Source organism: Camelina sativa, chromosome 16 (genome assembly GCF_030686135.1).
Source record: "Camelina sativa cultivar CO46 ecotype springtype chromosome 16, ASM3068613v1".
Classification (NCBI taxonomy): domain Eukaryota; kingdom Viridiplantae; phylum Streptophyta; class Magnoliopsida; order Brassicales; family Brassicaceae; genus Camelina; species Camelina sativa.
Genome location: NC_141895.1, coordinates 30,596,657 through 30,621,957, shown reverse-complemented (window position 1 = coordinate 30,621,957; position 25,301 = coordinate 30,596,657). Strand labels below are relative to the sequence as shown.

The following is a 25,301-nucleotide window of genomic DNA, read 5'->3' as shown; positions in this document are numbered from 1 at the left end:
TAACCGACCGGTTCACTCTGACTTCTATACGGTTGAGTAGTTTGGTTTCATATGTATTTTATAACATCCGGTTCGGGTTTTCGGATCAGGACCAACTGATGAGTTCTGCTGATGCGGCTTTGTCTATCATTCAACTATACAGTGTACAAACTCTGTATTTAGCACAAAATCAATTTATGAGAGTAATATACATATGTCACTACTACATTGATATAAACATCTGGCTAACCATCAAAACAAAACATATCATTGTGCATACAAAACCAATGTCATCATCTTACGACTTCCACTGGACTACTACTAAACTATTTCTGAGGATCTTGAATTCTTGATTACAAGCGCACTCTTCTCTAGAATCATATCTTCCTCGATATGCTTTCTTAAAACACTTTCTTCATCCTCAGAGAGAATAGTCAGAGAGCAAATAAACCATATTCCCTTGAAAGCAGCATCTATGAGGTCAATTAAGTTTTCATGTTGTTTATTTCTTAACGGATGTTCTCATGTTTACAGGCAGGCAGATAGATATGTGGTTACAGTTTTGTATAAGCTTCGCGAACATTACTGTACTGATACTAATCTATATTACTTTTGTTTTTGTTCCTCACCTCCCGTGTGAATTTATTGTGAACTGCATAGCTTTTATTTAACTCATATTGAATCATGGTTACAACATTTTTGGTGGTCTTATAGGAGATAATCGTGGAATTCTGTAAGCTGATAAGATGTTAATGGTGTGTGACCTGACCAATATATCGTGAACTTGGGAGTGCTCTGAATTTTTTCTACTATCAATTTTTCAACAAAAAAGCAAGTACCTGTCATATTTTATAATCAAGTCAGATTTTATAGTGATCAGATATTACAACAACTTCTCAATTGAACTGAAGCAAAAACGTCAAATTCACCTCACAGCTTTTCTCTCCAGGATGATGAAACTGTTTTTAAGAAAGCATATCGATGAATTTTTTGTCCAATCTGCCATCATGTAACATATTAGTGACCAAGCCAAAGGTGGAAGCATCTCCAGCAAACCCGCAACTCCTCATTTCTTTGATAAGTTCTGCTGATGCGGCTTGTTCACCATCTCTAAGATGCGCCCTAATCAGCGTATTAAAGGTGCCACTATCTGGGAGAATCCCATCTTCTTTCATTTTTCTGAACAAGGCATCTGCTTCTTGCATTAAGCTTTTCCTACATAATCCTGAGATCATTGTTGTGTAGGTTACAACATCAGGTTTCACTCCTTTAAGGCTGAGGCTACGAAATAAATTCCACGCTTCTCCCACCTTCCCAGCCTTGCACATCCCATCAATCATAGTAGAATATGTAATAATAGTAAGTTCCATTTTACTCTTTTGCATGTCCTTGAATATGACCAATGCTGTCTCTAGCTTCCCATGATTACAAAGCCCATCTAATAAGATGTTGTACGTCATAATACTGGCAGGCACACGATCAGAAACCATCTGTTTGAATAACATTTGGGCATATTCACAGTTGCCATCATGAAAAAACCCTTGGATAAGTGTGTTGTAAGTGACTGTGTTGCCAATCAATCCTCTTTGAGACATCTCGCGGAAGACTTCCATACCTTCTTCCACTCTCTTAGACTTGCAAAATCCCTTTATAAGAGTATTATATGTCACTACATCTGGGAGACAATCCTTGGTAACCATGAGCTCAACCATATGCTTAGCCTTGTCTAGGAGATCGTGCATACAAAACCCATTGATCAATGAATTGTAAGTGAAAATATCAGGATTTATAGACCTTTGGATCATCTCCTTGTACAACTTTTCAGCCTCAGAAAGCTTGCCCTCTTTCGCAAAAGCATCAATCAATGCATTGAATGTAACTACATTGGGGTTGATTTTCTGCTCAATCATATTGCTTAGTAGTCTAGCAGATTGATCCCATCTTCCGTAATTACAAAGGCAACTAATGAGGCAGCTGTAGGTAACAACATCCGGTCTGATTCCTTTGATCTCCATTTCATTGAACATGTCAAGTGCATCATCCACATGTTTGTATTTGCAAAGAGAATCGATGACTGTGTTGTAGATGACTACATCAGCCTCTATTTTACCTTGTTCCATCTTGTTGAGCAGACTTAAAGCCAAATCAGTATCACCTCTCTTACATATTCCGTTCAATACAGCACCGTAAGTAACCAGACTTGGTTGACAACCTTTCTCAGCCATCCGGTCAACTAAAGCCACAGCTTCGGAAGCTTTGTTGTGGAGAAAAAGGCCATGAATCAAAGTTGTGAATGTCACCGTATCGGGTTTATATCCCATAGCCACCATCTGATCAACCAAAGCTACGGCATCAGAAATCCTCTTACTGTGACAGAAACCATTGAGAAGAGAAGAAAGCGTGACATCATCGGGCTCATAACCGAGTTTCATCATCTTCCCAAGAACAGCTAAAGCAAGAGAGAGATGAGACTGGCGACAAAAACAGTTAATGAAAATATTGTAAGAATAGAGATCATATGAGATTCCCAGATTTTGCATCTTCTCCCCCAAGGAGATGACAACATCGAACTTTTTCATCTTAGCAATTGTACTCAACAGTTTATTGAATTCAATGATTGAAGGAAAAGGAAGAGACTTGACCATGTCACCGAACAACCCAATTGCATCGTCTAGCTTTAAATCACTCAGCCCATTTCTCAATTTCTCTCTGTAATCACCACTCCCACCAGCAAAATCTCTTCGTCCCCAGCAAAGATTAAAGGAAGAAGGAGCAAGATTACCTTTACCCTGCTGATGATTCCGGCGAACATATCTCTTCGCCGTCGATGAAATCGATCTCTGCATCTTATCGATTTGAGCTCCTTTCTCAATCTCAAAGTCTCAACGAACTCTCTCACTCTGCAAATCGCAAAACCCTATAGCCATCTCTTACACGGAGAGAAACGCTAACCGGTGCGGTTCTGGTTTGCAACCCGGTTTGCATTGTATGTTACTTTTTATGTCAATCGATCTCAATTAGTCAATTTCTCTAATTACTTTTGGGCCTTTTGGCAGAGATAATTGGTGATGGCTGTTTTTGGTTCCTCCAAATATGTTATGTATCATTGATATGTCTTACAAAACTGAACTGACTTCATTGTTGGTGGGGTAACTGGATCTCCAACAGCAATGGTTTTTGGAATTGAATTTAAAGCAAATAGCTATTTTACAAGCAAAAGGGATGTTTTCTCATATCATTAAAGTACAATATGGCTAGATAAGACAGCAACATTTGCAAATTGGCTTGGCCTGTGCGTTTGGTAGCTAAGAATGCTATTTCTTAGAATTAGTGACTTTTTAAGTTATCACTTTCAGAAGAACGCCCAAGACTTTTATGGTCCCTTTCAAGCAAAGACGATAACAGCCTCATTATACATTGCAGCAAAGCTGAGATACCACACCTGGATCTTACATCAAGCAGTATCGGTTGGCATACATCCTCGATCTACCTGAATCAATTGTTGTATTTACATATCCAGGGGACAGAGCATATATAAAAATAGCCTCCAACCTCCAACAATACTTCAACACCAATATGACTCTCGAGTGAAGTGACATATTTTGGAGGACTAACACGGTTTCGGTGGCTTTATGATTGATATGCTACCATACTGCAATCCTGAAAAGGTAAAAGATTAGAACTTACATACATAGCAAACAACATTTGAAGTCTGAAATTCTCATGATATAAGCTTCTATGACTTTGAGAATCATTCTTGTTGTTAACTGGACAACAAGTCAACAACTGTATGAGAATAGCCTCAAACCTAGCAGGAAAGTAACAAATAGAATCAGAGAGGTTCCATGAAGCGCAGACATAACATCACACGAATATTTTCTTATAGAATAGCAGCAAAAACGGTTGCAAGCAAAATTAGTTACTAACTTTGTTCCACAGCACCTTCAAACCCGAACCCGAAACCAGACAAGCGTATTTCAAATCACAATCACAAAAGACTTTTGCATTATGATGCAGAAATAAAATATAACAATCAATCAACCTAGTTAAGAAAGAAAAAAAGATGAAACGATTGGAACTTACATATAACAAGAATGATAGGAGCAATAATCAAATTGAAGAATCGAACAAGGTAGGTAGTAGGGGAGCGAGAGAAAGAGAGAGAAACCCCTATAACTGAAGCAGTCGGTTCAATGTTGATTCTGTTGCAACCGGTTTCATTAAACCGGTTTTGTCTCAGATTAAAAGACTTAATTAACCAGTTAGATGTCACATTCTTTTAGACTTTAACCAGTCTATCTTAAAATATTTTAGACTCCGTATCACATTCTTTGCTCACATGATCAGTCAGATCATGTGATAGATGATTTCACTAATTAGATGTCACTGGTGTGTGTTGTGTGACCTGACCTAGAGAGGAGTGTTCTGAATTCGATCTCTGATCAGTTTTCAATAAGAAAGCAAGTAACTGACTTTCGAATGTTTGGGTCGCCTCTGATTTCCAGGTTCTTCTCTGCTTTTAGAATCACTAGTTAACTCGTCGTATTGCATCCATTGAATCTAAAGTATTTTTATTATTCTCTCATCAGAAGAAGAAAATGAAATTTTTGACTCTTGAAAATGTCCAGTCAGCTGTCAGAAAATACCAAGAAAAGTAGAGTTCTGTGACATTTAGAGACTAGCGATAATGGAGAAGACTCTTCTCGCATAGTCGCATTACTGAAATATAATGCAGGTCAGCTTTTTTTTTTCTGACTGAAAAACATTCTCTTCTCTCTACAATATATTGCTTCCGCTCTATAATATAACCGCCTTGATTTCAAAAATTTAAGTTATTATTAAATTTACAATATATTACGTATGTGCAGAGTTATGTTTATAAACAATTTTTAATGAATATTAGTAACATTTATAAATCTAACTCGTATCAGTATAGCATTTGATATGTTTTTATTTTCTTTTAGACAACATAATATTTGTTTTGTTATCAACAACTACAATAATAATTAAAAAAAAAAAGAGGAAAGAATATTTATTTCGGTACAGAAAAAATCTGTCACACCCCATAAATGTCGTGTATATTCTATTTTATAATCATTATTTAAATAAATTTATCTATTTGATATTGTATATTTTGGTCCAACCGATAAAAAAATAGGTAGAAAATTTGGATGTGATACTCGTATTTCATGTATTTTTTGTTTGGATATTTAATTTTTACAAATTAGTGGACATTATACAAATTTTCTTTATATTTCTCACTACAAGAAAACCTGCATTTAGCGACTACCAGTTGTGACTCTTTGTTCAGTCGCAAAAAATAGCAACCATTTAGCGATTGAATTACGACTGTTTCCCGACTAAATGTAAAGAAGAAGCAAAACAGTCGCAAATTTACGACGGAAACATTATAGTCACAAAACAATCGCATTTTGAGACTGTTCAGTGACAATAATTTGTAAAACACAAAGAGTCACAAATTAGCAACGATTTTGCAACGTATACTCGAGTCACAAGTTTATTTATCGATAACTTGCTAACTCCTATTTTTTGCGACGAAGTTGCTACGACATGTGCGACTTATTTTCAACTTCTTTTGCGACTGTTTAGCGACTAACACCTGAATTAGCTACTGGTTTGCGACTCTTTAGCAACTCTCGATTTGTTGAATTTGAAATTTCACATTAGATAAATGTTAACATGTTTCTATACACATTTCCACTTTGAATTGATCAATATCAGTCATATAAACTTTGTCAAAGCTTTCCATTTTAGTATTTAGACACAAAAATTTCATAATATCTAAATCATTGTAAAGAGTATACATGTTATTTCATAAGAAGGTTTAGGATTCTATGAAAATTGCAAAACAAAGATATAAAAACAATATTTAAAGGTCATAAACTATTCCATATACACTATAAGACAATCATGAGTCCATATTGTTGATTGATATCAATAGAATTGTGCAAAAATTATAGATTCCAAAAATTTGTATTGTGACCAAAGTCGGAGAGTCACAAAAGGGTAACACATTGCGACTAACTTGTTACTAACTTTGGGACTCTTGATTTTTGCGACTATCTTGCTACTGAATTTGCGACCACTGTGCAACTACTTTTGCGACTGTTTAGCGTCTAACACCTGAGGTAGAGACTCTTTTGCGACTGTTTAGCGACTAACACCTGAATTAGCTACTGGTTTGCGACTCTTTAGCAACTCTCGATTTGTTGAATTTGAAATTTCACATTAGAGAAATGTTAACATGTTTATATACATATTTTCACTTTGAATTGATCAATATCAGTCATATAAACTTTGTCAAAGCTTTCCATTTTAGTATTTAGACACAAAAATTTCATAATATCTAAATCATTGTAAAGAGTATACATGTTATTTCATAAGAAGGTTTAGGATTCTATGAAAATTGCAAAACAAAGATATAAAAACAATATTTAAAGGTCATAAACTATTCCACATACACTATAAGACAATCATGAGTCCATATTGTTGATTGATATCAATAGAATTGTACAAAAATTATAGATTCCAAAAATTTGTATTGTGACCAAAGTCGGAGAGTCACAAAAGGGTAACACATTGGGACTAACTTGTTACTAACTTTGGGACTCTTGATTTTTGCGACTATCTTGCTACTGAATTTGCGACCACTGTGCAACTACTTTTGCGACTGTTTAGCGTCTAACACCTGAGGTAGAGACTCTTTTGCGACTATTTAGCGACTAACACCTGAATTAGCTACTGGTTTGCGACTCTTTAGCAACTCTCGATTTGTTGAATTTGAAATTTCACATTAGAGAAATGTTAACATGTTTCTATACACATTTTCACTTTGAATTGATCAATATCAGTCATATAAACTTTGTCAAAGCTTTCCATTTTAGTATTTAGACACAAAAATTTCATAATATCTAAATCATTGTAAAGAGTATACATGTTATTTCATAAGAAGGTTTATGATTCTATGAAAATTGCAAAACAAAGATATAAAAACAATATTTAAAGGTCATAAACTATTCCACATACACTATAAGACAATCATGAGTCCATATTGTTGATTGATATCAATAGAATTGTACAAAAATTATAGATTCCAAAAATTTGTATTGTTACCAAAGTCGGAGAGTCACAAAAAGGTAACACATTGCGACTAACTTGTTACTAACTTTTGGACTCTTGATTTTTGCGACTATCTTGCTACTGAATTTGCGACGATTTCGCTACCCTTATGTGACCATTGTGTTACTAATTTTAACCATTTTATTATTTTTGCCAAGGTTTAGGCGCGTAATATTCCCCCCTTTTTTTTAGTATGTGTCTCTTTTGCAACCACTTTGCGACTCCTCTTCGTTAATTACTAGGCAAAGAACACAACAAATTCTCTTGTTTCTCTCTTTCTATTTTGACAAAGTTTCGAAAACCTTTCAACTCTCTCTTCTTTCTCCTCTCAAATCTCTCCTCTTCCTCTCAATCGATCAAATCTCGCCTCTTCTTCTCTCAAATCTCTCCTCTTTCTCAACTCTCTCTAATGGCTGGTAGGGGTCGCGGAGGCAAATCAGCTGGAGGTGGTAGGGGTCGCGGAGCCAGTTCCGCTGGAGGTGTTAGGGTTTATAATGGTGCGACTAATCCCAGTTCTGCCGCCGTTAATCAGGCCTCCAATGGTGCGAGGGAACCCATTGGAGCCGCAGTTAATCAGGCCTCCAATGGTGCGACTTCACGCGGAGGTCGAAGTGGTGTCGGAACGTCGTCTCACTCCTCGAATCCATCAGGCTCTCAGTCCGTGAGTAATTCGTATAGAACTATGCCGTCCCAGTTTCCGCCGAGGACACAACAATCACCTCCTGCTTCTCAACCACCGCGGGTTGCTTCTCCACCACCGCGGGTTGCTTCTCCCCCACCGCGGGTTGGTTCCCAACAACCGCGGGTTGGTTCTCAAGCACCGGTTCTTGCTCCTCAACCACCGCCTCCTCTTCCTCCACTTATACAAGAACAAGAAGAGGATTACGAAGAAGTAAACCCTAATCCCAATCATGCCGAAGAAGAAAACCCTATTCCTAATCCTGCCGAACAAGACTACCAAGGTTAGTTAGATGCAATGCTAGCTCTTCCAGGCCGACAACATCTCCCAGTTCTGTCTGTCGATCCCATCCCCGACGTTGAGACTCTATGGTAATTTCTCTTAGAGTTAGGTTGAGTTAGAGGTTGTGTTTTTTGCTCTTAGAGTTAGGTTGAGTTAGAGGTCGTGTTTTATTGTTTGGTAGGTTGAGATTGACTGTTTGTTTTGAGATTGAGATTGTTTGTTTTGTTGATTAAGTTGAGATTGAGATTGAGATTGTTTGTTTTGTTTTGCGATTGAGATTGAGATTGTTCTCTTTGCTCTTAGTGGTAGGTTGAGATTGATTGTTTTGTTCATTAAGTAGAGGTTGTGTTTGATTGTTTCGATAATACTGATTGTGTTACTTTGTATTGGTTAAGACTGATTGTGTTTGTTTTGTGACAGGTTTAACAGACACAAAGGAAAGATTTCTCGCGTGATCTCTGGAATATTTAGAAGGAAATTCGATGGTCCTTACTACAGCTGGAAGGTTACTCCTAAACACATTCAAGAGAAATATTTCAGTACATTTGCGGTAATGTCTTATAGCTTTCAAAGTTTTATTATCTCTCATAACTGACTTAGTATCATCACTAACTTAACTCAATTGTAATATGTAGCGGAAGTTCTATTGGGATATTGGGATTACTGAGCTTGTTAGAGAGGGGTTCTTAAAGATAGCCAAGAAGCGAATGAAAGGCATTGTTAGTCAAGCTAAAAGCAGTGGTAAACAACCTGTTTGGATCACCAGTGCAGAACTGTGGGCTGAGATGTGTGAACATTGGAACGAACCTGATGTAATGGAGAGGAGCACAAATGCCTCGCAGTGCAGAAACTCCGATCGTGGTGGTCTTGGAGTCCACAAACACCTTGCCGGTCAGAAATCATATGTGCAAGTTCATCAAGAAATGGTAATTTTACATTGCTTCCATGATATAACACCCTAAACACCTTGCTTCCATGATTATAACACTCTAAACACCTTGTTTCCATGATTTTAACATTTCACAATTTCTTTGTAGGAAGAAGAATTGGGCCGTCCGGTATCATTTGCTGAAGTGTTCATGAAGACACATACTCGAGCTGACGGATCGTTTGTTGATCAAAAAGCTAAACAAGTAGCTGAGACTTATGAGAAAATATTAGAGGAGAGACTGTGTGAAGTGGACGATGATGGTCCAGAAAATTCAGTGAATTCTTCTGAACGTTCAACTCATCGTACTCTCAGCATTGATGAAAAGAATGATATATTTCTTAAGGTAACTCCTTAGTTTCTTTATTTTGATGAGTGTGTATGATTATTCTTCATGATAACTTTCTAACCTTGATGTTTCTAACCTTGATGTTTCTAACCTTGATGTTTTTCTTTGTTTTAGTGTACTCAAACAGATGAGAAGGGAAACCTTTTTGGTCTTGGATCTCTTGTTGAGACAGTAAGGAAAGGGAAAAGGAAGGAAAGCTATGCAGAATCTTCTCAACCATCACTTCTCGAGCTTCATGAACAACTTCGCAAGAAGATAGCTCATCTAGATGCTGAGAATGCCCGACGTGAGAAGGAGCATCAAGAGCTTCTCATCTACGTGAAAGAGAAAGATCCAGCATATGATACTATTATTGCTTCCTTGCGACCAAGAGTACCAGCAACAACACCAGCAACAACACCAGCAAACACACCTGAAGACTCCACACCTGAAGACTCCACACCTGAAGCCACCGTGTCAGGTACTCACCAGCCACCAAGTTAGACACAAGACCAGCCACCACATCCCCTTTCTCCACTTACTCCAAGTTATAAACATTGTCTTTTTATCTAAAAAAACATGAATTGCTTGTTTGAGACATTTACTTGTTTTTGCTTTAGGATGATATTTTTGGTTAATACAATGATTATGCTAATCTTTATGTTTAATGAATGATTTTGATATCTTTTGTGGTAATTTGGTTTTCAATTGTAATTTATTGTGATTCATACCAAATTTGATATATAAAACAGGTTTATTATATGCTAAAATCTCACCAATTTGCGACCAAATTTATTTCTATGAAATTATCAGACTAGTGGCAAAATGGTTACTAATAAACGAGGACTATTTTGCGACGACAGAAAGGAGTCTGAAAATGGTCACACAATTTAATCACTAACTTGCGACTGAACTGTAACTACGTTTACGACCGAAGCTTCCTAATATAGAGAGTCTGTAAAGATTCGCTTATTAGCGACTATATTAGAGCAGTCATAATTCCGTCGTAAAATTGCGACCATTTTGATACACCTAAATTTTGCGACCATTTTTTAACGACTATCTGAAATAGTCGCATAATAGTCGCAAAGTAGGTTTTTGCGACGGTTTAGCGACGATTGTTGGTGTCGCTAAACACATGTTTTCTTGTAGTGTCTCAAAAATTATCTATCAAAATGGATAACATCTGCCATAATGATCAGAACTTCCTAAACTCGATAATCTAAATTGTATAGCATGACAAACCCACATTAATAATCTTATCTCGTAATGATTTTGCTATTTTTTTACCCATGGAAAACTCGTCCCCCCAAAACCACAAGAGCAATGTCTGCATTCTTCCTGTTAAATTTGCAAAACCCGTGGATATCATGTATTTCAATTTTTAAAAAATTATAATCAATGATATATGTCTTAAAAGATTGGGTAAGAGATTATTTTTTTATGTTTTCATAGTCACAAACTCTCTAAAAGTTTTTAAAATACTCAAAGTTTTTTCCATTCCAAAGTTATCTATTTATCCATTCCAAAGTTGCTCTTACTCAAGTTAGATTTTGAGAATAAAATATAGCTATTAAAAAAAAAGTTTTTGCCTGTTACACAAAATTTTATATATTCACATGTGAAAATAAGTAAAACTATTCCCGTTAAAACTTGATATTTATTCATTGGTATTTATTAATGAAACTTATCCTTATGCGTTAATACAATTACGATAATTATGTTGGTATAATAGATTTTTTGGTTTTAGTTGGTATGATAGCTTCTTTTTGCCCCAAAAAAAAGTTGGTATGATAGGTTCTATATTTATTTAATCGAATTAAAATTGATTTTTTTAAATTATTTAAAATTGGTAATTATCTTTCTGAAATTTTATTGTAGATATTGGTTCGTATAAGTTTTGATATGCGATTTTAACCAAAAATCTAAAATATGTTTCGTTTAATTTGATTGTCGCAATATAAATAACACACAAATAAATGAAAATTAACAAAAATGTGAATTTACAATTTAAAAACGATTTTATAAAATATATTAATAAACAATTTGATTTTTTTTTATATTACACATATATAACTACTCTATATGTGTGGATGGTTACACAAATCTACTATACAATTAAATTGATTATCACTTTTTTTTTTGATCAACAATTGATTATGAATCATTTAAAATGTATATTTTTCATGATTAAAGTCCTTTGACAAAATTCTTACATGTATTCTCTTTGACACCATATGTACTAACAACATTTGTTCTTTTTTACCGCCTGCAAACATATATATACACATAAATAATAAAAATAATGTGTGGCAAAATAAACATTAAAATTATTTATATATTGGCGACTCTATGTATCTATACTGGTATTTTCATGTATCTGTAATAATATATATAATGAAAAAATCAATTTAAAATAGAAAATCTTAATTAAAGATATAATTTAGTAAACATAAACAAAACAATTAGTTGTTAATTAGTGAGGATTTCATCAACCATGATGTAAATAGGAACACTTTTCAAGGATGAAAATATTATAATACTATAAACATAAAAAAAAATTAAGAGTAGTTGAAAATATAACATAAATGCTTACATATATTTTTTTGAGTTAAACATGATTTTTTTAACCCTATAAAAGTACAGTTAAACATAAAATAGTTTCATAGTATTAAAAAAGCAATATGCATACTAAATACTTTTAAATTGAAATCATTGTTTATAACTGATGATCTCTTTATTATTTCACCCGATAAAACAACCTTCAGTATATCCCCACTGATTTGAAAAATCTTACATCATGATTCGGATTTGCCATCGTTGGTTGCCATTTTGATATACAAAATTCGAGATTTCAAGTAGGATCGGGTATACTAAACTATGTATAGCGATGATTATATTTATAGTGGAGGTCAGCAGTTCCATCAATAGGATAGATGCAATTGATACCATATATTTATATAACAAAATTATGATTTTTGTTCATATATTTACGATTTTTTTTAATTAAAAATGTCTATGATTAAGGTGATGGTAATTAATATTGTGTGCACATTTGGTAAGTAGATAATAATTTTTTTAAGATTTTGAATATATCCTAACAATTCAAGATATGGTTAATATTTAAAATCGTAGTAATTGTTAAGATTCGGATTTGGAAAGTTTGAAATGCTAATTATTGAAAAGATCTCACGTATGGTTAGTATTTGTTAATTGCAAATCTTTATATCTGTTATAGTATGTGATAATTAATAGAGATTACGATTTTTCAAAGATTTCCTTTCCTTATTAATTGTACATGTTTGGCTTCAAGAATTATATCTATCCTTATTCTTATTTGAATGACACTTCATTGTAATAATCTCTAATCCTATGTCTTTTTATTAAAAATGTTTTCCGTACTATGTAAGGTTACCTAACTCCTTTATAACCTTACAAGTTTGCTAAACAAAATTAGTAATTAACTCTGTTTCCACTACACGCTCAAATCCGAAACCAGGCAGGAGTATTTCAAATCACAATCTCAAAATACTTTTGCATTATTATGAAAGAGAAATAAAGATACGGTCTTGTAAAGATATAACAATCTATCAACCTAGTTAGGGAAAAAAATAATGAAAAGATTTGAACTTGCATACAACAAACATCAATTGACGTCTTAAATCTTCATGATATGAGCTTCTCAGTCTTTGAAGACTACTATTCTTGTCTCAACAAAACAACAAGTATGTTTGCGATCAACTCTTGTACGTAACGGTTTACCTAGAAAGAAAATAGCAAATATAATCCAGTCATATTTTATAATGATCGGACATTATTACAACACCAACTTCTCATTTTGATAGAAGCAAAAACGTCAACTCACCTCACTTCTTATGTCTCCAGGATGATGAAACTGTTTTTAAGAAAGCATATCGAGGAAGCTTTTGTCCAATCTCCCATCATGTAACATATTAGTCACCAAGCCAAAGGTCGAAGCATCTCCGACAAACCCGCAACTCCTCATTTCTTTGATAAGTTCTACTGATGCTGCTTTGTCACCATCTCTTAGCCGAGTGGTCAATGCTAGGCTCATAGCCGAGTTTCATCATCTTCCCCAAAATGGCTAAAGCAAGAGAAAGCTGAGAGGAGCGGCAAAAACAGTTAATCAAAATGCTGTAAGTAAAGAGATTATGAGAAATCCCCAGATTCTGCATCTGTTCCCCAAAGGAGATGACAAGATCAAACTTCTTCATCTTAGCAATTGCAGTCAACAATTTACTGAAATAAACAATGGAAGGCAAAGGGCGAGACTTGACCATATCACCGAACAACCCAATTGCATCGTCTAACTTAATGTCCTGTAACACATTTCTACTCAATTTCTCTCTGTAAACATCACTACTGCCACCACTAGAAAAAGCTCGTACCCAGAAACTGCAATGGCTAAACGAAGAAGGAGCAGTTCCATGTTTACCTTTCTGAAGAGCGAATCTCTTTCCCGTCGACGCAATCGCAAACAATCTCCTCATCTTCTCAAGGGAGAGAGAGAGAGAAACCCTATGATTAAAGCAGTCGGTTCAATACCAATTTGGTTACATCTGGTTTTGTTAAACCAGATGTATGTCTCTGTTTATTACTATTATTATTCTTCATTTAATAATTGTCGTAATGACAGATTAAAAAAAAGTCTTCGACCAGTTCTATCAATTTCCCTATAATTATTCGGCCAAAAACAGCTGGCTGAACATCTTTTTATAAAAATTTATAATAATTTATTTTGTTATGTTATTTATAATGGTTTGTGATTAAAAGTGTGTTGCTTATATTATAACTTTTGTATTTTAAAATTGTTTATTGAAAACCTGTTAATAAAATATTTGCATGTAATGAATGAAATTATTTAAATCTTTGTCAGTTAAACGAAATATTTGCTATAGTTGTGAAGTAAGTAAAAAAAATAACTAACATGTAAAAAATAAATCTTATCTATTAGTTTTTTTAAGTATAAATTAGTTTTTTGATTCTAATAGATTCTTTTTTTATTTTTCTACAATTTATTTTATCTGATGTATCCTCCATTTTCGTTTTTTTAATTATAAATATTTATTTAATTGATATTTAATTTTAATTAAGTTTTTCTAATGACAATTGAATGTAATTTTTTACACATTTTAAGGTTAGTTTTATATTTGTACTTCTCAATTAATATAGTAGGATTAACGTATTGCAAAGTCGTATTATATTCTGCGAAATTCCAATTGAGTCACTCCGGTCTGGATAAACCGGATATTGAATTTCTCAGTTGTTTCTCTACTTTTTTTAAGCACGAAACGCAACGTTTTCTAACATTCTACATGGGCAAAACTCAAATATGCGACCTTCAATTGCATGAGTTTTTTGTTTTCCCAATTTTAAGCCCCAAAACGCAACGTTTTAAAAACTCTACACAAAAACTCAAATATGCGACCTTCAATCTTAAAGCATAAAAAACACTCAGAACCTAAAAGTTCAATTAGAGAAGCTAGATCTTCAGATCTTGTTCTGAGAAGATATGTAATCTCATAGGAGTCTGACCAAATCAGACGAAGAAATTTACAAAGCATATGAGAGAGAGACCAATCTTTAGAGATTTTTTGAAACAGACGACGAAATTATCTATTGCCTCTTGTAAACTTACGACACCTTTCTCAAGCTTCTTAACATGTTGTCTTGATAGGAGCTAGGAAGAAAATAACAAATTTAATCAGTCATATTTTCTAATAGAGAGTATACTTGTATATAATAGATTGGTTAAGGGCTTTAGAATGTCAGGTTTATTAGATTAACTTAGATTGATTAGTTAGTCAATATTACTGGTTAATACTGGTTAAGGTCACATGTACAGCATAAAGATCTTGTAACAAACTCTTTTGATCATTAATGAGAATCTGAGTTTATTCATCTTTCTCTCTCAATTCTGATTCAACTGATATGGTATCAGAGCAATTTCAAGCTCGTTTTGATCTCTGATTCGTAATCTTTTCCAGATTATTCTTGTTTTCTTCATTGATTTGGTGTGTCGATTCCAAATTTGTGCAAAATTTGAGCTCAAGCGGAGGAGATTCATGTTTCCAGCTTCCGATTTCATACAAATTGCACATCTGAGCTTCGATTACATCCAATGGTGAAACAGAAGAAGAAGACGACTGTTCGCAACGCTTCTCCAGAGTCGGATTACTCACCGATGAAGACTCGAGCTGGATCCTCACATCCAGCAGACGATGACATCGCGTTGACACCACATCCGAAGTTTACGGCGGTTCGCGGCAGATCTACCATGATTTCTGAAGAGATTGAGTCGTACAACAACGCTCATAGTCCTTTCTTCTTGCACGCATATGATCACCCAGGTCTTTCCATAGTCTCACATACTCTTGATGGATCCAACTATAATAACTGGTCTATAGCTATGCGTATGAGTCTCGATGCTAAGAATTAGATTAGCTTTGTTGATGGTTCACTTCCTAGACCAGAGATTGATAGTCAAATATTCAAGATATGGAGTCGATGCAACAGTATGGTTAAGGCTTGGATACTGAATGCTGTCAATCAGAAGATATACGATAGTATCTTATACTATGATGATGCTGCTGAAATGTGGAATGATTTGTTTCTGCGGTTTAGAGTCAGTAATCTTCCAAGGAAGTATCAACTTGAACAGGCAATCAGCACACTGAAACAGGGAAACTTGGATTTGTCAGCCTATTACACCAAGAAGAAAACGCTTTGGGAACAATTGGCAAATACCAAGCTCACTACTGTGAAGAAGTGTAACTGTGACCATGTCAAGGAGTTGATGGAAGAGGCCGAGACAAGTAAGATCATACAGTTTCTTATGGGACTGAATGATAACTTTGCTAACAGACGTGGTCAGATTCTGAATATGAAGCCATGACAAAGTCTGACAGAGATATATAATATGCTTGATCAAGATGAGAGTCAAAGGATTGTGGGAGGATCACCAATAAGTAATTTCCCTAATCCAATTGCTTTCCAAGTTCAATCAAACTATGTTCCTGATCAGTCAAAGGTGCTCTTAGCACACAATGGTTTTCAGAAACCGAAATGTTCCCATTGTCATAAGATTGGCCATACTGCAGATAAGTGTTACAAGCTCCATGGTTTTCCTCCGGGATTTGGTTCTAAGTGGAAGAAACCTCAAACCATTGGGACTACAAACCTTGCTGCTACATAATATCAATCTCAAATGGATTAGAAGGAGAATGTAGAGTCTGCTTGTGAAGAAATGTCTACTGATCAGATTCAGAGTGTGATTTCGTATCTGAGTTCCAAGCTTCACACCTCTACTGCAACAATTACCACACCTCCTAATCCTTGTGCTTCGACTTCAACTTCTGTCCCTGTAATCTCACATATTTCAGGTATTTTCCTGTCACTATACTCCAATGCTTACTATGACATGCTCGTATCTTCATTATCTAAAGAACCAACTGTGTCTCCTAGAGCATGGGTAATTGATTCAGGGGCTACTCACCATGTTACTCACAATAGAAGCCTTTACGTAGAATTTAAACCCTTAGATAAAACCTTTGTTACTCTCCCTAATGGTTATACTATTAGAATAGTGGGTATAGGTTTTATTCAATTGACTGATACTATCATTCTGCATAATGTGCTTTATATTCCTGAGTTCAAATTTAATTTGATCAGTGTTAGTGTTTTGACTAAGACTTTGAACACTAAAGTGAGTTTTACTTCTGATGAATGCTTTATTCAGGATCTTACACAGGAGTTGATGATTGGAAAAGGGATTGAGATTGGGAATTTATATGTTTTGCATTTCAATGAGTCTACTCATACTGTTTCTTTAAAAGGTATTGTCCCACAGTCTGTTCTTGTTCCTGTTTGTTCTAGTGTCATTGTTGATCCACTTATATGGCATAGACGCCTTGGACATCCTTCTCAGTCTAAGATAGCTTTGCTTTCTGATGTATTGAGTTTGAAGAATATGAAAGGAAATAAAGAGAACTCAGTTTGTCATATTTGCCATTTGTCTAAACAAAAGCATTTACCATTTCAACTTAGACAAAACATGTGTAATGCTCATTTTGAATTAGTACATATAGACACTTGGGGTCCATTCTCGGTTGCGACTAATGATGGTTATAAATACTTTCTAACTATTGTAGATGATTACAGTCGAGCCACTTGGATTTATTTGATGAAATTGAAATCTGATGTTTTGCATATCTTTCCCACTTTTATTAATATGATTGAGACTCAATACAAAACAAAACTTAAATATGTGCATTCTGATAATGCTCATGAATTGAAATTCAATGCATTATTCTCTAAAAAAGGCATCATGTCATATCATTCTTGTCCAGAAACTCCAGAGCAAAAATCTGTAGTGGAAATGAAGCATCAACATATTTTAAATGTTGCTAGGGCTCTTCTCTTTCAATCAAATGTTCCATTAGATTTTTGGGGTGATTGTGTCTTAACAGCTTTTTCTTAATCAATAGGTTACCCACTCCAGCTTTAGGCAATAAGTCTCCTTTTGAGAAGTTAACTAGTAAAGCACCAGAGTATCATTCTTTAAAGAGTTTTGGGTGTTTTTGTTATAGTTCTACCTCTCCTAAGCTTAGACATAAGTTTGAACCTAGAGCTAAAGCCTGTGTTTTTCTAGGATACCCTAGTGGTTATAAAGGGTACAAGCTATTAGATTTGGAGACACATGCTGTTTCAGTTTCAAGACATGTCATATTTCATGAGGATATTTTTCCTCTTGTCTCATCTACTATCACGGATGTTTCAAGAACTTTCTTTCCTCTATTACATTCTCCTGTTATCCCCAATGTTCTGCCTCTAGCGCAAACATCTTCTAATGCACATCAACATCAAGATGTGACATCTTCAGAGATAGTTATTCCTTCTGAATCTCTATCTCGTCGACAAAGAAAACCCCCAAAACACATGCAGGACTTTCATTGTTATAAATTTACTAGTATTATCCCATATCCTATCTCCAACTATATTTCTTATTCATATCTATGTGAGCCTTTTTGTGCCTTCATTAATACCATCACTAGCGACATTGTTCCCCAAAGATATTCAGAGGCTAAAGATTATGATGTGTGGTGTGATGGAATGAAGGAGGAGATTGGTGCGATGAAACAGACTAACACTTGGAGTTCAAGCAGTTTACCACCTAACAAGAAGGCTATTGGTTGCAAGTGGGTTTTTACAATCAAGTATTTTGCAGATGGAAGTATAGAACGGTTTAAGGCCAGGCTGGTTGCAAAAGGTTACACACAAGAGGAGGGTTTGGATTATGAGGAGACCTTCTCACCTGTTGCTAAATTGGCTTCTGTTCGTTTGATGTTTATGATGGCAGCTAAGATGAAATGGTCTGTTAGTGAGATAGACATTTCTAATGCTTTCTTAAATGGAGATTTGGATGAGGAGATATATATGAAAGTTCCTCCAGGTTATGCAGACTTAACAGGAGAGACCATGCCACCTAATGGAGTTTTGTGGCTACATAAATCAATTTATGGTCTGAAGCAAGCTTCTAGACAGTGGTTCCTTAAGCTATCTGCTACGTTGTGTAGAATGGGATTCAAGAAATCGGTGGGAGAACATACTCTGTTTATCAAGTATGATTCTGGAGTTATCATGGGAGTGTTGGTATATGTAGATGACATCCTGATAGTGAGCAACAGTGATGATGCAGTGAGTGATTTCAAGGAGGAACTAAAATCGTTCTTCAAGCTGCGTGACTTAGGACCTGCAAAATATTTTCTTGGTATCGAGATTGCAAGGTCAGCTGAAGGTATCACTCTTTGTCAACCGAAGTATATTTTGGAATTGTTGTCCACAACAGGTTTTCTTGCGTGCAAACCTAGCTCTACTCCAATGAATCCAGATGTGAAGTTGAACAAAGAAATTGGTGTTTTATTACCAGATTCTACTCAATACAGGAAGTTGGTGGGCAAGCTAATGTATTTACAGATCACGAGACCTGACATAGCATTTGCAGTTAATAAACTTTGTCAGTATTCTCATGCTCCTCGAGACACTCACCTGAAGGCTGTTCATCAAGTTTTGCAGTACTTGAAAGGCAGGCAGACTGGGGAACTTGCATTGATGATCGAAGGTCTGTCACGGGGTACTGTATGTTTGTTGGCAATTCCTTGGTTTCATGGAGATCGAAGAAGCAAGACACGGTTTCTCAAAGCTCTGCATAATCTGAGTTTAGAGCAATGGCATTGGCGACAAAGGAGCTCATTTGGCTTTCTCGTCTTTTGGTTGATTTGAAGGTTCCGTTTCAACCACCTGCTTATCTCTATTGTGATAATACTGCAGCTTTGCACATTGCCAATAATTCTGTTTTTCACGAGAGAACGAAACATGTGGATTTAGATTGCTACAAGATCAGAGAAGAGATTGACTCTGGTTTTCTCAAGACAATGTATGTTAACACAGGGTGTCAATTGGTTGATGTCCTCACTAAACCGCTACATCCAGCTCAATTCATAGAAATAATCTCCAAGATGGGTGTTTACAACATTTTTGCACCTTCATCTTGAGGGGGGCTAATAGAGAGTATACTTGTATATAATAGATTGGTTAAGGGCTCTGGAATGTCCGGTTTATTAGATTAACTTAGATTGATTAGTTAGTCAATATTACTGGTTAATATCGGTTAAGGTCACATGTACAGCATAAAGATCTTGTAACAAACTCTTTTGATCATTAATGAGAATCTGAGTTTATTCATCTTTCTCTCTCGATTCTGATTCAACTGATATGATCATACATTATCACAACAACTTCTCATCTGAACAGAAGCAAAAACATCAAATTCACCTCACTGCTTTTCTTTCTGGGACGATGAAACTGTTTTTAAGAAAGCATATCGAGGAAGCTTTTGTCCAATCTCCCATCATGTAACATATTAGTCACCAAGCCAAAGGTTGAAGCATCTCCAGCAAACCCGCAACTCCTCATTTTGTTGATGAGTCCTGTTGATGCGGCTTTGTCACCATTTCTAAGATGTGCCCTGATCCAGCGTATTATAGGTACAATCATCTGGGATAATCCCATCTTCTTTCATTTTTCTAAACAAGGCATCCCCTTTGTGCAGTAACCGTTTCCCACAGAACCCTGAGATCATTGTAGTGTAGCTTACAACATCAGGCTTCAATCCTTTCAGGCTAAGGCTGCAAAATAAATCTCACGCTTCTCCCACTTTACCAGCCTTGCACATCCCATCAATCATAATATTATATGTATATTATATATCAAATTCCAGTTCACTCTTTTGCATATACTCGAAGATCACCAATGCTTTCTCTACCATCCCATGATCACAAAGTCCACCTAGCAAAATGGTGTATGTCATGATATTGGGAGGCACGCCATCAGAAGCCATCAGTTGGAATACCATTTGGGCATTATCACAATCATCAGCTTGAAAAAACCCATCGGAGAGCACTATGATCAAACCAGAGCTATGTTTTCTGTAGAGCTTTTCACCCCATTAGTTAATCAACAACAAAACGAGTACACTACTCTACGAATTAAATTCTCTGTGAATTGAACCTCACCTAAACCATAATAGTGAGATCTATATCATTAATACCGACTTGCTCAGTCAATTCACTAAAAAGTATCCAAAAGAGTGTCATTCACTATATTATCTCCTTAGCATTGCGCCAAAAAAAAAAAACAAATACTATAAGTATACTAATATTTAGCAAACGAAAGCTGAGACCGTCGGCAGAAACAGTTACTGAAAATACTATAAGTATAGAGATCATGTGTGCAATTCCCTGATTCTGCATCTTCTCCCCCAAGGAGATGACAACATCAAACTTGTTCATCTTAACAATAGCACTCAACAATCTATTGAAATCAACAATTGAAGGAAAGGGACGAGACTTGACCATCTCACTGAATAGACCAATAGCATCATCTACCTTGATATCACTCAGCGCATTTCTACTCAATTTCTCTCTATAATCACCACTTCCACTAGCGAAAGCTCGTCGTCCGGAGAATCGATTAAAGGAAGAAGGAGCGGCGGTTCGAGGATTACCTTTCCCCTGCAGATTCCGGCGAACAATTCTCTCCGCCTTGGATGAAATTAGTCTCGAAATCGATCTCTGCATTTTGGCTCCTTCGTCGTAATCTCTCACACTCGATCTCAGTCTCACTCTGCAAATCGCAAAACCCTCTCTACACGGAGAGGAGAGGTGAACAAGCCGGTGGGGATCTGGTTTAGAACATTATACCGAACCGGTGGGATTGTGGTTTATATATAACTTATTACCAAACCGGGTTACTACGATTGAATTTGAAGTGGTCATTTAATTTTTAGTTACATACAGTAGGTGATTAATAAATATGTCAAGGGAACTTATAACTAAACTAGTTTTAACTTTTAACAACTTTTTTTTGGTAATAAAATCCATCGAATCCAACAATGGGGTTATTCACTTTTTTGTAAAAAAAAAATTTCAAAAATACTAAGTTTAGTTTCAAACCGGTTTAACAAGCAAGAATTTTTTAAAAGTAAAAGTAAATCAATTTCTCTAATTACTTTGGTGAGTAGAGAAGATAGGTGATGGCTATAGCAAACAATTTTTGGAATTGAATTTAAAGCAAATCGCTTTTTATAGCTGAATCAGTTCTTTGTATCTACAGAATCACAGCGTACATATAGGTCTCCCACTCCGAGCTCCAACAATACTTAAAACACCACTATGTCCCTCGACAGATGTCAGTGGCTTTCAGGATTGATATACTACCAGACTGAATCCCAAGAAAGATGAAAGATTACAACTTGGATTATACATAGCAAACATCATTTGAAGGCTGAAATTTTCATATGATAGAAGCTTCTCTGACTTTGACAACCATTCTTGTGTTAACAATACAACAAGTGATAGCAGATTTAAACCCAAATCAGTATCTTCTCTCTTACAAATTCCGTTTACTACCACACACCGTAAGTAACTAGGTTCGGTTGACAGCCTTTCATCACCATCCGTTCAACAAAAGCCACCGCTTCTGTGACCTTGTTGTGGAGAGAAAGTCCATGAATGAGAGAGTTGAACGTCCATGTATCAAGTTTATATCCCATTTCCACCATTTGTCCAATTTTTTTTCATCATAGAATTGTATTATTCCCTTAATATGCAGTAAAGAAAAAGAACAACATACAGTATTAGTTATCAACTCTGTTCCACTACACCATCAAATCCGAAACTCGACTAGAGTATTTCAAATCACAATCACAAAATTCTTTTGCATTATTATAAGGGAGAAATAAAGATATAACAATCAATCAACCTAATTAAGAAAAAAATATTGGAACTTACAACATCAGTTGATGTCTGAGATCTTCATGATAGGAGCTTCTCTATCTTTGGAGGCTATTCTTGTCTCAACAAGACAACAAGTGTGTTTTGCATCAACTCTTGTACGTAACCTAACAAGAAATAACAAATATAACAACTCATATTTGTACAATGATCTGATATTACAATAACTTCTCATTTGAATAGATGCAAAAAAAGTTAATTCACCTCACAACTTTTCTCTTGAGTATGATGAAACTGTTTTAAGAAAGCATATCGAGGAAGCTTTTGTCCAATCTCCCATCATGTAACATATTTGTGAGCAAGCCAAACGTCGAAGCATCTCCAACAAACCCGCAAATCCTCATTTCTTTGATGAGTTCTGCTGATGCTGCTTTGTCACCATCTCTTAGATGTGCCCTGATCAGCGTATTATAGGTACCACTATTTGCGAGAATTCCATCTTCTTTCATTTTTCTAAACAAGGCATCAGCTTTGTGCAGTAACCGCTTCCCACACAAGCCAGAGATCATCGTTGTGTAGGTTACAACGTTAGGCTTCAATCCTTTAGGGCCGAGGTTACAAAACAAATCCCACGCTTCTCCCACCTTACCAGCCTTGCACATCCCATCAATCATAGTATTATATGTAATAATATCAAGTTCCATTTCACTCTTTTGCATGTCCTTGAGTATGACCAATGCTGTCTCTAGCTTCCCGTTATTACAAAGCCCATCTAATAATATGTTGTACGTCATAAGATTGGCAGGCACACGATCAGAAACCATCTGTTTGAATACCATTTGGGCATAATCACAGTCGCCAGCTTGAAAAAACCCTTGGATAAGAGTGGTGTAAGTGACTGTGTTGCCAACCAATCCCATTTGAGACATGTCGTGGAAGAGTTGCATACCTTCTTCTACTCTCTTAGACTTACAGAGCCCCTTTATGAGAGTATTATATGTCACTACATTTGGGAGGCAATCCTTGCTAACCATGAATTCAAACATATGCTTAGCCTTGTCTAGGAGATCGTGCATGCAAAACCCATTGATCAATGAATTATAAGTGACAATATTAGGATCTATAGACCTTTTGATCATCTCCTCGTACAATTTCTTAGCTTCTAGAAGCTTCCCCTCCTTCACAAACGCATCGATCAATGCATTGAACGTAACTACATTGGGGTTGGTTTTCTTTTCAATCATATCTCTAAGTAGTTGAGAGGCATCAGTCCATCTTCCGTAATTACAAAGGCAACTAATGAGGGAGCTGTAGGTAACAACATTGGCTCTAATTCCTTTGCTTTCCATTTTGTTGAACAGGATGAGTGCATCATTCACATGTTTGTATTTGCAGAGACCATCGATGACTGTGTTGTAGATTACAACATCAGCCTCTATTTTCCCTGCTTCCATCTTGTTGAGCAGACTTAAAGCCAAATCAATATCACCTCTCTTACATAATCCATTTACCACCACACCGTAAGTAACGAGACTCGGCTTACAACCTCTTTGAACCATTCGGTCAACTAAAGCCACCGCTTCGGAAGCTTTGTTGTGGAGAAAAAGCCCATGAATCAGAGTTGTAAATGTCACCGTATTAGGTTGATATCCCATTTCCACCATCTGATCAACCAAAGCTACGGCATCAGAAATCCTATTCCCGTGACAGAAACCATTGACAAGAGAAGAAAGCGTGACAACATCGGGCTCATAGCCGAGTTTCATCATCTTCCCAAGAAGACCTAAAGCAAGAGGGAGTTGAGAGGAGCGGCAGAAACAGTTTATGAGAATACTGTAAGTATAGAGACTGTGTGAAATTCCCAGATTCTGCATCTGCTCACCCAAGGAGATAACAACATCGAACTTTTTCATCTTAGCAATGGCACTCAACAGTTTACTGAACTCGATAATTGAAGGCAGAGGACGAGACTTGACCATAACACTGAACAGATCAACAGCATCGTCTAGCTTCAAATCACTCAGCCCATTTCTACTCAATATATCTCTGTAATCATCACTGCCACTAGCGAAAGCTCGTCGTCCGCAGCAAAGATAAAAGGAAGAAGGAGCGAGTCTAGGATTACCTTTCCCCTGAAGATTCCGATGAAAAAATCTCTTCGCCGTCGATTCCAATGCCCAGGAAATTGATCTCTGCATCGTCTCCGATTCAGCTTCAGCTGCTTTGAGGAGCTCTGCAAATTCCAAAAACCCTATAGACGACGACGACGAATCAACCCAGAGCAAAGAGAAATTGATAAACCGGTGGTAGAGTTCCGGTTTAATATTTATTGCCAAGCTGGTTTAGCCCGGCTAAGCTGCTAACATTTTTCAATTACTAATAATTTCTTTTAGAGACTCTGTTATCAAACAAAAAAACTTGAATAATAATTCCAATTTTTCACAAAAAAAAAACCTCCAACTTGAAAAATATTTTTATAAATAATTAACATTTTTGAAAATCAGAAAAAAAAAAACATATTCTTGAACTCAATGAAAAGTCATTCTATAACTTTAATAACAGACACAATCCAATTCTTTAATTGCAACACAAGGCATCCTTTATTCCCATAAAAAAAAGTATATATAAACCACATTCCTAGCTTTTATATAT

At 35.8% G+C, this 25,301-nt stretch overlaps 2 protein-coding genes and 2 pseudogenes across 5 annotated transcripts; 2 read left to right on the top strand and 2 right to left on the bottom strand.

The window, feature by feature from the left end:
* Positions 1–944: 944 nt before the first annotated feature.
* LOC104753010 (uncharacterized) lies at positions 945–21,494 on the bottom strand. Of its 4 annotated transcripts, none has more exons than XM_019238034.1 (2): positions 21,410–21,494; positions 945–2,755 (listed from the first exon to the last, which is right to left on the bottom strand). In XM_019238034.1, the coding sequence occupies exons 1-2, from the start codon at positions 21,492–21,494 to the stop codon at positions 945–947; spliced, it is 1,896 nt and encodes a 631-aa protein (XP_019093579.1). The 4 variants fall into 4 exon arrangements, with proteins under 4 accessions (XP_019093579.1, XP_087346583.1, XP_087346582.1 ...); XM_087490457.1 differs by lacking the exon at positions 21,410–21,494 and adding an exon at positions 13,684–13,745 and having other exon boundaries at positions 945–2,676; XM_087490456.1 differs by lacking the exon at positions 21,410–21,494 and adding an exon at positions 3,377–3,390 and having other exon boundaries at positions 945–2,817.
* Positions 7,529–9,961, top strand: LOC147926125 (uncharacterized; annotated as a pseudogene).
* Positions 15,479–16,552, top strand: LOC147926124 (uncharacterized; annotated as a pseudogene).
* Positions 21,495–22,948: 1,454 nt separating the features above from the next.
* Positions 22,949–24,847, bottom strand: LOC104753009 (uncharacterized). The gene has a single exon (XM_010475274.2). The coding sequence runs from the start codon at positions 24,845–24,847 to the stop codon at positions 22,949–22,951; it is 1,899 nt and encodes a 632-aa protein (XP_010473576.2).
* Between the last annotated feature and the right edge of the window lie 454 nt (positions 24,848–25,301).

Coding starts and splice junctions, on each gene's coding strand:
- LOC104753010 (XM_019238034.1), bottom strand. CDS start 21,494: ATGCAGAGATCGATTTCGAGACTAATTTCATCCAAGGCGGAGAGAATT. Junction 2,756..21,409: donor GGGGAAAGGTAATCCTCGAA/CCGCCGCTCCTT, acceptor GTAAAGGTAATC/TTGCTCCTTCTTCCTTTAAT.
- LOC104753009 (XM_010475274.2), bottom strand. CDS start 24,847: ATGCAGAGATCAATTTCCTGGGCATTGGAATCGACGGCGAAGAGATTT.